Source organism: Calliphora vicina, chromosome 4, assembly GCF_958450345.1.
Source record: "Calliphora vicina chromosome 4, idCalVici1.1, whole genome shotgun sequence".
Lineage (NCBI taxonomy): Eukaryota > Metazoa > Arthropoda > Insecta > Diptera > Calliphoridae > Calliphora > Calliphora vicina.
In genome coordinates this window covers 27,785,149-27,799,412 of record NC_088783.1, presented here as the reverse complement: position 1 = coordinate 27,799,412, position 14,264 = coordinate 27,785,149, and the positions used below count along the sequence as shown (strand labels likewise).

At 26.6% G+C, this 14,264-nt stretch overlaps 1 protein-coding gene across 1 annotated transcript; it reads right to left on the bottom strand.

Annotated features, from left to right (window-relative positions):
- Nucleotides 1-880: 880 nt before the first annotated feature.
- Nucleotides 881-13,436, bottom strand: LOC135958248 (uncharacterized). The gene is made up of 3 exons (XM_065509142.1): nucleotides 13,164-13,436; nucleotides 1,571-1,663; nucleotides 881-1,440 (listed from the first exon to the last, which is right to left on the bottom strand). The coding sequence occupies exons 1-3, from the start codon at nucleotides 13,320-13,322 to the stop codon at nucleotides 1,072-1,074; spliced, it is 621 nt and encodes a 206-aa protein (XP_065365214.1). The 5' UTR covers nucleotides 13,323-13,436; the 3' UTR covers nucleotides 881-1,071.
- Nucleotides 13,437-14,264: the final 828 nt, after the last annotated feature.

Genomic DNA, 14,264 nt, shown 5'->3' with positions numbered 1-14,264 from the left:
AGCACAATTTTAGAAAAATGTCTACATATAATTAAAAAATATAAAACTACTTTTGAAAAGGTTAATTAGAATTAAAATTAAGATCATAAATTCGTAAATAAAAATCTTTACTGGCTTTTACTAAAATAATGGAAAGGAATTTTTATAGAATTAAATGTAATGAAAACTAAATTCTCATCTAATATTATAAAAACACTTATAGTATGTTTTTTTATTAAACAATTTCTTTCCAAAAATTGTTATCTCTATATTTTTCTTTATTATCAAATTACAAACAAAAATAAATGTAGAAAGAACAAAAAATAATTAAATTATAATAGGTAAATATTACAAAGTAAAAAGGAATAGACAAAGAGTTTCGTGTTGGGTTTTTTTTTATAATAATGCAAATATTTACAATTGTATGCGAACGAGTATTAAAATTATTTATAATAATAAAATAGAAAAATGTACGATTATATATAAAAGAAGAAAATTTAACCAAAACAACTCAATGAAAGTTAACAATTTAACTATACCTAATAAAGAAATATAAACAATTCTATTTAACTTAAAAAAAATAGTTAGCATACTTTAAGGCGGCAATATAAACTATATTTAAGGCATAACTTAAAATATAGTTAAGGCTTACCCCCCATTATCACAATGTTTAGTTATGTTTTAACCTTAAGTTATACTGACAGTTTTCATACAAAAATTATTTTAATAGGCAGTATAACTTTAAGTTAACATATAACCAAACATTGTAATAATGCGGATAAATAGAATTGTTTATAGGAAGTAAGAAGAAAATATTTCAAAATAGTTTGATGATTAATGCCAATATTTGTTTTCTTTAGGTAGTTAGAGTATTTAAACAATATTTTTATAGACTGTATAATATAAAATAATAATGAATTTGGGTATGAAAAATTTCTAAACTAAAACTATGAAATTCAACAAAAAATTTACAATGAATTTTGTAGGCTTCTAAGGATTTCTATAGGTATCTAACACCTGTATACACCTGTGTTTTTATTTTTTTTTTTCTTTATTAATTTTTTATTAATAATGCTTTTAATAAGCACTCATCTAATAGCCAGCCTCATCAGAATCGGGAGCAGCTGTAGTACTGCCACCAGCCGAGGAACCTTGTAGAATGGGTCCAGAGAAGCCCAAGAATTTCGACACTACATTACCCAAACCAGCATTGGGATTATTGCTATTGCCACCCGAGGAACCACCACTGAAGGCAGTGATGGTAGTCAAAACACCTGTGGTCAAGTCATTGGCAATATTGCCAATTGAACGGATTTTGGGCGAAACAATGGCAGTGATTAGAGATTGGAAATCATTGATTGGCACGGGTTTTGGAATGTCATATTGCTTGTTTTTCTCTACATTAGCACGATCCAATTGCTCGATCACTCTAGTCTTAGTATCTAAGAAATTGTCGATTTTCTATAAGACACAGAGAAATAAGAAGAAAAAGAGAGAAACATACACATTAGTATTGTAAATTCAATAATTGAATTGAAGGAGAGAGAGAGAGAGAGAGAGAGTGTTTAAAATACAAAGGAACTATACTCACGCCAAAGACGAAACCCAAGACAGCATTTTTAGCCTCAAATGTGGCATCGGGAAGTTTTCTTTTGTTACGTTCTAACTCATCACTAGCTACAGCCTAGAAAATATTCAATTTATTTGTTTTTAAGGGATAAAAGAAAGTGGTTTATTTAATAAATAAATACATACAGATAAGATTTATTTTTGTTTTATCATTTCAATGATAAGGCAGAGAGATAGAGAGCTAAATTATTTAATTAACATAACAAAAGCCTAAGAAAACTTTTAAATAAATGTGTATGCCAGTACCAATAGCAATAATAATATTGTACTATTTAAGATAATATGGAGAAAGCTTTTATTCAGAATGAGAATGCTTTCCTTTTTCTAATATTTAGAAGATTTTGAGACTTTACGGTGCCCACGATCAAGATTTCGTTAAATTTTCGAACAGTTTTTCTATTGTTTAGAAAACTTTAAGTATTTCTTGCTTTCACATAAATTAGAAAATTAGTTACTTTTTGGTAAGGTCAACAAAATATAAGAATGTTAATTAAAGTTCTTATATTCCACTATAGAGATCCTACTTATATCAAAAGCATGACACTTTTTCTGTCACAACAACATCCCATTCATATTTTGAATAATTTTGTTCCAAAACCAAGCAATTATTTTCTTTATACATAAATAATTTATCTAATTTATTTATACCCCTAAATATCAATTATTGTTGTTACAAATATTAAAAAACCATGTTGTATTTATACTTGTACTTCGAAAATATAGTCACGCTTATTATACATTTAATTAACATTTTAATGTTAAAAAAAACTAGACCAACCTCAAATGTTTATGTGTTTATGTATGATTTAAACTGATTTTCATACATACTAAATATTAAATTGTATTAATCGATGGCAGTTAAACTTGACCTAATATCGCTGCAAGAATGTAATCTGAGTAAAACCAGTATTAAAACTTAAATCATACAAAAACACAAATGTTTCAGATTAGATTTAAACACAAACAAATCAAGGCTGCTAAACGATTATAAGCAATATAGAACAAACAGCAATTAAAACACTTAAATTAAGTATAAATATTTCATAAATTAATTAAAATAATTAAAAAGGCAAGAAAAATATTACTACATAAATAAATATGCATAATTCCCTCAGAAAAAAAAGAAGTTGACATCATTCACTTTTACATCAACGACCTTGAGGTAAAAACACACTCACACTTTTACACACAAAAACAAAATGTCCGCAAATGTTTTTATATGCCAAGAGAAACAACTAAGAAATGAGTTTAATTACCCACAACAACAACAACAAAAACAACCCAAAACAACAATAATTTCTTAGTATTGTTTACTACTTCGAGAGAAAGACGAAGTGGTAGCAAAAGAAACAACATCATCATCGGCCAATAAAATATTTGGAAAAAACACAACAACAACAATATGCCTTATAATCGTTATGTGTTGTTTGTTGCTGTTTAATATAAAGCAAAACAATAACAAATCATGTTAAATGTGACAACAAAAACAAATACACTATGTTCACGAAACTGACGATACGAGTAGCCAGCCAAACATGCACGCACGCACTTTGACGACAACGACCTACGACAACATTTTACGATTTGAATGTCATGTCATACATTGAGTATTAATATTTATGTATATTGAAGTTGTTTTAATTAAATTATTAATAAAAAAACAGGTGATTTGATTTATTTACTTATTTCTATAATTTAAGCAATTTGTTATAATTATTTGTTGAAAGAAATTGAATTTTTAAAGAATTAAAATTTATTACTCAAGTAATAAATTATTTCTTTAAAAAATATATTTAAAATGTTCTTTGAAACGTTTTAATTGGCTTATTAATAACAACTCAGTTAATAATGACTGAGTTTTTTTTTTTCAATTCTAATCTAATAATGATGTATAAATGTTATATATTTATTTTATTTTTAAATTTGTCTCTTAAAATAATAAAGCATCGCAAACTCAATATATAATTATTAGGGTGTCACTTATTTTGCACTTTTTGGATTTTACATGCTCCCTAAATCTAAAATTGTTATCTGTCATAGAAAAATGTAGAAAATTTTTGGAAAACCGGATAATGAATAGAAGTCCAACATTTTCTTTAAAGTTTTGAGTTTTAGGTAAAGGCATATTTTCAAAAAAATAAAAAATAAATAAATGTGGAAAAAATCCAATTAAAAATACAGCTTTACCACAAAGGCCTAAGGTTGATTTTAATTCCACAAAGTTGACTATTATTTGAAATATCATACCATAAATCAAATTTTAAATATAATTTAAAATATTGTTTAATATTTGTACTTTTGCGTACATTTTGTTTTAAAATTTTTTGAAATTTATTTTTTTATTAACATGCATTGAAAAATATTTTCATTTATTTGATTATGTATGAGTTGGAAAAAGTTTTGAAAGCTTTTTTAAAATGTTCTATTTCATAATAAAGTAGACTTTAACAAAATATAACTTTAAAATTTCGTTTATAGTTAGGCTGATGGGTTTTATATTTATTTGCCCATAGTTGTTTCAGACATCGAAATTTAACGAAATTTCAAAAAATTAAAAATATTGTTCTGGATTCTAATAAACACTAAATGAGGATTTATAATGCAAATTGTAATGGTAGTATGGGTAAACGTGGAAATTTAATAGAAATATGAAGATTTCGAGGAAATCTGGTTTTGTTGAACAATTTTTTCGAAAACAATATTAACCCTTCTATATCGGGGGTCACAATTGTTCAAGACAGCAAAGTTAAAATACATGAAATTAGTTGGTTAAGATACATTTTTGCACTGGATCATAACAAATTAATTTCATCTTTCTGACAATTTTGGCCACAAATATAAAAGGGTAAATAGAAACATAAAGAAACAATCTGAAATTAAATATAAGAATTCTAATATTTGATATATTCAATTTAATTTTTTTACCAAAAAATAAATTTAATCGAAATTCGTCAAAATCAAATCGATCCCACAGGCTAAACCATAATAGGAACAACCATTAGGAATCTTATTTTTAATTGAAAATAATTTTTGTAAGTTTTGGAAATTTCTTTTAAAAAAGTTAAAAGAAATTTGTAAAATTTGTGTGTTTGATATAAAAATTAAATTTAAGATTTTTTGACATCAAACTAAAATAGCGTATCGGTGTCTGAAACTTTGTATATTTAAACAAACATGGATAAATAAAATACAACCACTATTTATACCCTTCAGCTTCGTGAGAAGGGTATATATAAGTTTGTCATTCCGTTTGTAATTTCTACATTTTTCATTTCCGACCCTATAAAGTATATATATTCTGGATCCTTATAGATAGCGGAGTCGATTAAGCCATGTCCGTCTGTCTGTCTGTCTGTCTGTCTGTCTGTCTGTCTGTCTGTCCGTCTGTCTGTCTGTTGAAATCAGTTTTCTGAAGACCCCAGATATCTTCGGGATCCAAATCTTCAATAATTCTGTCAGACATGCTTTCGAGAATTTTGCTATTTAAAATCAGCAAAATCGGTCCACAAATGGCTGAGATATGAGGAAAAAACCAAGACAACCTCGATTTTTGACCAATTTTTGACCTATATCTGGATTACTAAGACATTAATATAGACAATATGGATATCTAATGATAGATATTTCAAAGACATTTGCAACGACGTATATAAGACCATATTAAGTTGGACCTACAATGGGTCAAAATCGGGAACAAAAATTTTTAACCCGAATTTTTTTTTTTCAAAAAAAAAAAAATTTAAAAAACCAAAAAAAAATTTTTAAAATTTAAAAAAAAAAAATTTTAAATAAATTTTTACCAAAAAATGAAAAAAACAACTAAAAAAAAATTAAATTTTGTTCACCTAAAAATATTTAAAATTTTGAAGTATAATTTGGTGAAGGGTATATAAGATTCGGCACAGCCGAATATAGCACTCTTACTTGTTTTTTATTAATATTGTTTTCATTCAATATTTAAGTTTTTGAATTTTTTTGAATTTTGAACCAAATAAAATGTTCAACCTCTAAACGTTATACAATTATATAAAAAATTTTAGAATTTCGTATGTAGATGACGGACAATAACTATAACTAACCCTGTGTTTGAACAAGGTGGCAACAAACATAATTTATATACACTATTTTTCAATGAAGATAACTGTTCACTATCTTTGTTGCGATCGCTCCCAGTGTATGTTGTTAGCAATTGAATATTTATATGATTTTGATGAGAATATCTTACAATGATGAATTATTTACAATGTTAAATGAAATATAAACAATGAATGTTATAAATACATGAAAAGCTAATTACATAAAGCGATCAGGCCCTTGGTATAGCATAACAATTACAAATAAAAATAAGTAGTAAAGTATAGTGGGCCTAACCCGACCATATCATATCCTACACTGAGTACATCATTATAAACCCTTTTAAAATTTATATGGGAGCTATGAATAATTATGGACCGATCGTTATATAATTTGGTGACATGAATTTGTATTGAATTTGATTTGGATATCTTTGTAATTAAGATATTTATGAGAGCTTAACTATTTTTAAATAGGGCAGTTGTATGGGAGCCAGGATAAATAATAGACCGATTCTAACCAATGCATTAATAGAAAATATTCACCTTAATTATGTCGAATTATCTGTAGTTTGATTACAAAGTTTACATGGACGGACGGACGGACGGATGGACATCGCTCAATCGACTCCGAAAGTGGTCTTGAGCATATTGGTACTCTTTAAGTAGGGTGTTGTGACAATATCACACGTTACAAACATCAGCACTAACCCAATATACTCTCTCCTCTATGGTGGTGTAGGGTATAACATGCAAAAGTGTTTAATTGGACTATGCCGAAGCTCACCGATCCTCACAAAACTTTCATCAATTAATTATTATAAGACAATTAGGAATGTGTAAGTCATTTTCTGAGGGGGACCTTGTTTGGGGTCTAGGGATAAATGTGATTTTGTATTTTGAAAAAGTTCAGCTAGCTCATTTCCATTGCGCCCTATCGTATTTTAAAAAGACAGACAGACGGACAGATCGTCTTAGAATCCTATGAGGGCCCAGAATATACATATATACATACCAATATAAGTCCGCGACAAATATTTTAATGTGTTACAAACGGAATGGAAAAATGAATATACCCCCATCTTTTGTATTGGTACATGGTGTCTGTACAAAAATGTTTGATGAAATATTTATAAACTACTGAATAATGTGAATGATGTTAACAAGTTTACACTATTTATCTAACAATTATCTCAAATTTTATATAAATTATTAATTACAAGTTGTCATTAAGTAGACATCAATAGACTATAATATTATGCGTTCAAAATGAGCTTATCTTACATTACTAATAATCAAATCAAAATATTTCAAATATTTTTTAATTGACTTAAACTATTATGACTTAATGAAACAATATTTCAAGATCCATTTCAATATTAAAACAATTTTTAAAAATATATATATTTTTTTAATTCCTAAATCAATAAAATTCCTAAATCTCCCTCAATATGGCAATTTTACCTCATCTCAAATGAATCTTCTTTACTCTTTCTCCCTTCACCAATTAATATTTAAATAAATTATTAACACAAACTTAATAAATATTTTACGCTCAATGTAGTTTACATAGTGTGGAGAGGCGGATAGAGATATTATGCAATTTACAAACGTTTTTTATAACACCTTTAATGAAAAAAAAAAACTACTCATCACCAACATTTTGAATGAAAGCAAGTAAATAATTTTAGACAGTTAATTTAACTGACTGATGAGTAATTGTGTGTGAATTTGGTTTTTTAAACAATAATTTGAAATTCATGTCACATTTTCAAAATTGTTTAATGGCTGTTCTGTTAGACACTATAACTAGTTAAAATAATAAAAATCTATTTTTTTTAATTAGTATTCTGGTTTTTATTATATTTAATACCAAATAACATTGATATTGAAGGCAATTCAATAAATTTTGGAAGCATTTAGGTTTTGTTTTTATTATTTATTATTTGGAATTAACTTGTTCTCTTGAAGTTTGGTTTTTAAGTTAAGTTTCTTGCTAGTCTGGTCTGGGTTTCTAATGTTGGTTTGAAATAAAACGTGTTTGATTTAGCAATAAATTTAAACAAAATCAAATATTTGGTGTTTTTTTTTAGTTTAAAAATCTAAGATTTAGAAAATTACTAAAGCCATTAGTTGAAAGAATTGATTGCATTAGTAAATCAGTAGGGTCAGTGATATTTCAAATAGATATAAAGAATTTTGTTAAATTGTTTTGTATAAACTAATTTATGATAAATATATTTATGTATAGATAAATGATTTGAAAACTCAGATTTAATTATTTTTATAAATAAATATAAAGGAAATTTTCTAAGACTGTTATTTAAAAGACCAAAACCAAAATTGTTTTATGAATAGCATAAATGTAAGTTAACACAATTGCAGTTAGGGTTGTAAATTATTCGAGTTAAATTTTGATCGAATAAAACTTTATCGTTTAATGCAATGTATTTAAAAACAGAAAATTTACAATAAATTCTTAACAAAATTAATATAATACAAAATAAATTGTAACATGTAACATAAATAAAAATTAATAAAATTTTTGTTAAACTTTTAATAAAATGAATCTTTAAAGAAAGTTTTTAGAAGGCTCTAAGTTAAGGCAAATATGTTTATAATAATTCAAATTAAATGTAAATTCATGTGAATTCTATTGCAGATACTCTATTATTATTTCCTAGGTATTTAGTATACAGAGAAAACAGATTCGTAATGGCAACCGAATTTGTTGCCAATCGAATGATTCTGCCTTGGTTACCGAATTGTACAGTTGTGGATACAAAATTTTAGAACTTGTAACAAAAATTTGGTTGCTTCAACTGAAATTCTTCTTTATCAATTGATTTTCAGTTGCTAAAACCGAAAAATTCTGTGTTTGCAACCAAATCATTCGATTGGCCACAAATTCGGTTGCCATTACCAATCTGTTTTCTCTGTGTAGTGATAAAATGTTCATATTTTAGTTATGTTTGATAATATTGGGACAAAATCCAAAATATATTGAAAATTAATGTAGAAATTCGTTCCTAACAAAATTTTCCAATGATGAAAATCTTTGTTTATCATTACGAGTTAATGATTTTGTTTTTTTGCGATTTTTTTTCAATATTTTTATTTATATAAACAATTTGTCAAATTTTAGCATGAAAATAAATTTATTCGATTATTCGAATAAAACAATATTTACTCGATTAATCGAATAACTTTTTCGATTGGAAAACCGGTTTTTAAAAATTATGTGGACAAATTTATTCCAATGATGTTTGTTTATTATTACGAATTAATAATTTTGTTTCTTTGCGATTTTTTTATTTATATAAAATTTTTTTTTTAAATTTTAGCTTGAAAATAAATTATTTCGATTATTCGAATAAAATAATATTTACTCGATTAATCGAATAATTTTTTTTGAATGGCAAACCTAATTACAAAATAACGGTTTTTAAAAAATATGTAGAAAAATTGATTTGTTAAATGAACTTCAATAAATGCTCTTTCACTGCATTATTCTGGCTTTTTATGTTTTAGTAATTGATGCTATTTGTTATTGATCATCATTAAGCGCAAATCCATTATAATTATATTGCAGATAATATATTGAAAATTGATGTTGAAATTCGTTCCTAACTAAATTTTCCAATGATGGACATTTTTGTTTATCATTACGAATTAATGATTTTTTTCAATATTTTTATTTATATAAACAATTTTATCAAATTTTAGCTTGAAAATAAATTTATTCGATTATTCGTTAAAACAATTTTTTCTCGATTATTCGAATGGCAAACCTAATTACAAAAAACCGGTTTTTTTAAAAATATGTGGAAAAATTTGTTATTCTGGCTTTTTATATTTTAGTAATTGATACTAATTGTTATTTATCATTTAGTATTCATTATCAGCCCAATTATGAATAAAAAATACCCCAGGAGTTTGTTCCCAGGGAGTTTTTTCCCATTGAATTTGAATAGGAAAAATGTCAAAAGGGAAAACACTCCCGGTTAATCTTTATTCATAATTGGGCTGTATAATTATATTGCAGATAATATATTGAAAACAAAATTTTCAAATGATGAACATCTTTGTTTATTATTACGAATTAATGATTTTGTTTCTTAGCGATTTTTTTTTTCAATATTTTTATTATATAAAATTTTTTTACAAATTATAGCTTGAAAATAAATTTATTCGATTATTCGAATAAAACAATATTTTCTCGATTATTCGAGTAATTTTTTTTTTATATATTTTGAGTAAGTTAATTTTCACTTAAGTGTCCCTAAGTAATTTAGAGTGTAGTCAGTTTATACGTTTATTTCGTACATCACTTTTTTGTGGGTAATTCGTGCAAACTGGATTTATACAAATTGTGTTGATATAATTCTAATACAGTTTATTTTCTTTTTGCTTATGTATACTGTCTCTAAGTAACCTATAGTGTGTAGTATTTTGAATGAACTTTAGAAAGTAGTATGTCGCAACAAACACTGTAATGTTGTGCTTTTCAAACATCCTTGGGTTGTATTTAGATTTTTAACACATACAAATATGAATTCAAAACATTTTGGCGTTAGAAATACGACAAATTAATTTCTATATGAAATCAGTATTCTTACTTGAACAGGTATGCATTTCATGTTTTACAATTTGCATAAATAATGTCTATTTGAACAGAGAACTTGCCATAGAAATTTTGCGAATCTATTGGCATTTTCATTTGAAAAACTTTGACCTGTCTCATGGCAAAATGTTTAAAATGTTGCCAATAGCCTCACAAAATGGTAAAAAAAAATGCACAAAATTAAATCTCCGCAAAGCATTTATTGCAATTTTTTTCACTTTTTGCAAAACAGTTGCATTAAAAGAAAATTTTGTTTACTACTTGTTAAAAATATAGCAACAAATCACAAATGTACTGCAGTTTGAGGATCAAATTGATTAAATATACACTAAATTACATTATTTTAACTTTTTGCCAATAAATTGCAGAAAAAGGCAACTTTTTTTTACTATGTAGTAAAAATGAAGGCAAAAAGTTAAATTTATTGCATTTTTAGGGTTATTTTTTTAAAAATAAACAGAGAATGTATTTGATTATATTATATTTTTTCTTAAACAATATAATACAATCGAAGGGCTCTTTGTACTTTATATCTATAAATGTGTAATCCATTAACCTCTAGTTTTAAAACTTTTCACTACTTTAAAAAGACAACGCCTTCAAAATGGGGACAAAAAATTTAACACTTATTGAATTTTTAGAATGAAAACAGGTAGATATTTTTTTTAATTTTTCTAAAAATGCACTAAAAAAATTAGTTTTTTGCCATAATTTTTAAAAAGGAAAATAATTTCTGCTAAAATGTTGACCTTTTGGTTTCCCTTTCCCAATAAAAAACAAAACAATGAACTGATAATTTTTTTTTCAGACATGAGAGAAAATTGCAACTCCTTGGCAGAAATATTCATTAAAAAAAAATTTCACACAAAAAATCCAAACAATGTTGAATATTTTGGCATTATTTTTATCACAATTAATAAATTGATTTCATATATAATGTTTTTCTAATAAAGGAAAGCAATAGAGGGATTCAAACGGTCTCCTATTAGGTCGTATTGTCATAATGTCATAAAATATTTTTTTAGTTTAAATAAATTTTTGTTGGGTTTCAAACAAATAAGTTATAAACTAATAAGACTTTTAGAACTATGTTTATTGGTTTGTCATAAAATAACACTTTTTTTGTTTGCAGCACAACAAGAATTTATTTAAACTAAAAAAATATTTTACGACATTATGACAATACGACCTAATAGCAGACCGTTTGAATCCCCCAAATTTCTTTAAAAGATTTGCCATTTTTCTGCCCTTTGTATTTTGCCCTTTTTGTTATATTCACAAAAAAACGAGAAAATAATGAACTGACAGTTTTGCATTTTTTCAGAAAATATCGCAAAAAGGGGAGAAATTAGCATTTTTTTGTTTTTGTGCAAACATTTTTCATTTTAAAGAAGTAACCAAAGAAATTCTTCAAATTTTAAGTTGTTTGCCATTTTTATTTCGTAATGAAAAAGTTGTTTTCCTATCCAAAGCTTTCCTATGACAAATAATGGTCCTTTTCTACTCTTTGCACCTTTACAAAACAATGTTATTTTTCAGAAAAGGCCATAAAAACGGGAGAAAAGGCGACATTTTTTGCCAGAAAAGAAAATGCTAAAGGATTGTTACAAATTAAATTCTGTTAAGTATTAATTACAGAATTATTTCCCAACAATGGTTGTTCTTGCAATCACCGCTTTTCAGATAAAGACAAACCATTTATCTTTACATTTTTCAATTCCCATTTTAGTTAAATTTAAAAAAAAATTCCAATATTTTACATTTAGATTATTATATGGGGCATTAAATGCCAAGTGAAGCAACTTTTGAAATCGATGTCTACCGATCAGGATGAAATTTGCACCAGGTTAGACCTATTGAATAGTAATTCAGACACAATCAACAAGATCGGTCCAGAACTCTGAGTTAGAGTTCTCTAATGTTCTTAGCAAAATGTGTCGCAAATAGTTTAGATAGCTATTTCTTCAATCTTTCGGAAAAAAATATTAAAAAATAAAAAAAAATTGACTTTTTTTTCCGAAATCAAAAACTTTTTTGACTTTTTTTTGATAGATATCCCATTCAAAGACATCGATTTCAAAAGTTGGTTAACTTGACATGAAGTTCCCCATATATAAAACACAAATTTGGTTTCACAAATTCTTACCATTTAGGTATTTGACATCGAAGTCCCTTTTCTATGGTTCTAACATTTAAACTATTCTATTTCCATATACAATTATCAAGTTTAGTCACATATCACATAAAATTTCTTCATATTTAATGTCTCTATTTTATACATCTCTAATAATTTGACGATATGTAGAATGATACAGCTAATGAAAGATGTTTCAAATATGAAATTTTGGGAATTTTCAATAAATTCTTTTTATTCCCAAGTTTTCACAAATAATTTATTTTAATTAAGCTAAGTAATTTAAAATTAGTCACATTAAGCAGTTAACTTTACATAAAATGTACCCACAAATTGCAGACCAAAAGACATACATGGCTGCTAATTAATTTTTATATTTAAATTAACAAAGTGAATGCAAAAACAAACAAATAAAAATTAATCCATTAATCTAAATTGTTGGCCACAAAACATTCACTTTTTTTCTGATGTTTTTTACAACATTTTCTCGGCATTAAAAACATAAACTTAAAGGCAAAAATGAAATGAAATTTGCAGAAAGAAAAAAATGGGGGAAAAAATTACAAACATAAAAAGTCACTGGCAAAAAATTGGCAAACATGAAGTTAAAACAACAACAACAAATGGAAATGAAACACAAAATTAATATAAAATTAAGCCCCAACTAGACATAAAACACAAAAGAAATTTTCAAATTTTAAGAAACATTGAAAAAAAAACATACCTCATTGATGGGATTCAAATCTCTTTCGTTGTCATCGAATTGTAGTGTGAGTAAAGATTCATCATCGGCGGCACGTATATAACGTCCTGGCATGGCCATGCACATGTGACATAAGCCCAATGCTACAACTAAACTTAAACTGCACTTGAGTGATTGCATGTTGATGGCTGTTGATTTTTGTTATATATATTTTTGTTTAGTTTTATTTAAAAATTTTCTTCTGGTATTTGTTACGATTTTCTGGTTTGTTTGATTTTCTCGGAACAAATGTGGTTTGTGTTTAATACACAAATAATGGATAGATAGATGGCTCTTTGGTTGGCTCTTAAATTGTCGGTTTGTAAAAGTTTATTTTACACACGAACACAAACAATAAAAAATATGTATTTTGCAATTGCCTTCAATTTCACTTGAGGTAAAACTTCTTTTTTTCTTACTTAAGGAAAACTGCAAAGAAACAAGAAAAGTTTTTTTTTTGGTTAATAATTAAAAATTTGTTTATAGAAGTTAAAGTTTTTTAAAGATTAAAAACAAAAGACTTTAATATTTTTTGGTTGAAAATGTAATTTACCAAATTTACAAACACGACACGCTAAAATTTGGCAGGAGCAACTATGATGAGCGGTGGTAGCAAAAAATTTACGTTATTACTACGTTCAGTAACTTTAAGCAAATGACTGCAGACATAAGTTTTGTCTGTGATTTAGCAGTGGCCAAAAATTGCGCTTACAACAACCCACTGCCAGGCGCACTACCACTACCATTACAAATCACACACCTCTACCATTACACTAGCCAGCAAACCATCATGATCTTGCACAAAGCTCAACCGTTAGGGGAGGGGGACTTTATACAGCCAAGAGTTTGTTAAACTTCCAGAAGCTCCCCTTATTTGATAGACATCAATGACAACAACAACAACTACAACAACAATATGTATACTGGTCATATGCGCTTGCGCTTTTACACCACCATTGCTCGCAAGAGTGTTAAATTATATTTTGCTCATTGGTGCAAAAGACACACAACACAGCTTTAGATCCAACTCAGTTCTTGAGTAAAGAGCTAGACTATAATAATAAAGCGCACGAAAAGCTCTCA

Coding starts and splice junctions, on each gene's coding strand:
- LOC135958248 (XM_065509142.1), bottom strand. CDS start 13,322: ATGCAATCACTCAAGTGCAGTTTAAGTTTAGTTGTAGCATTGGGCTTA. Junction 1,664..13,163: donor ATTTGAATCCCATCAATGAG/GTATGTTTTTTT, acceptor AATATTTTCTAG/GCTGTAGCTAGTGATGAGTT. Junction 1,441..1,570: donor TCTTGGGTTTCGTCTTTGGC/GTGAGTATAGTT, acceptor TGTGTCTTATAG/AAAATCGACAATTTCTTAGA.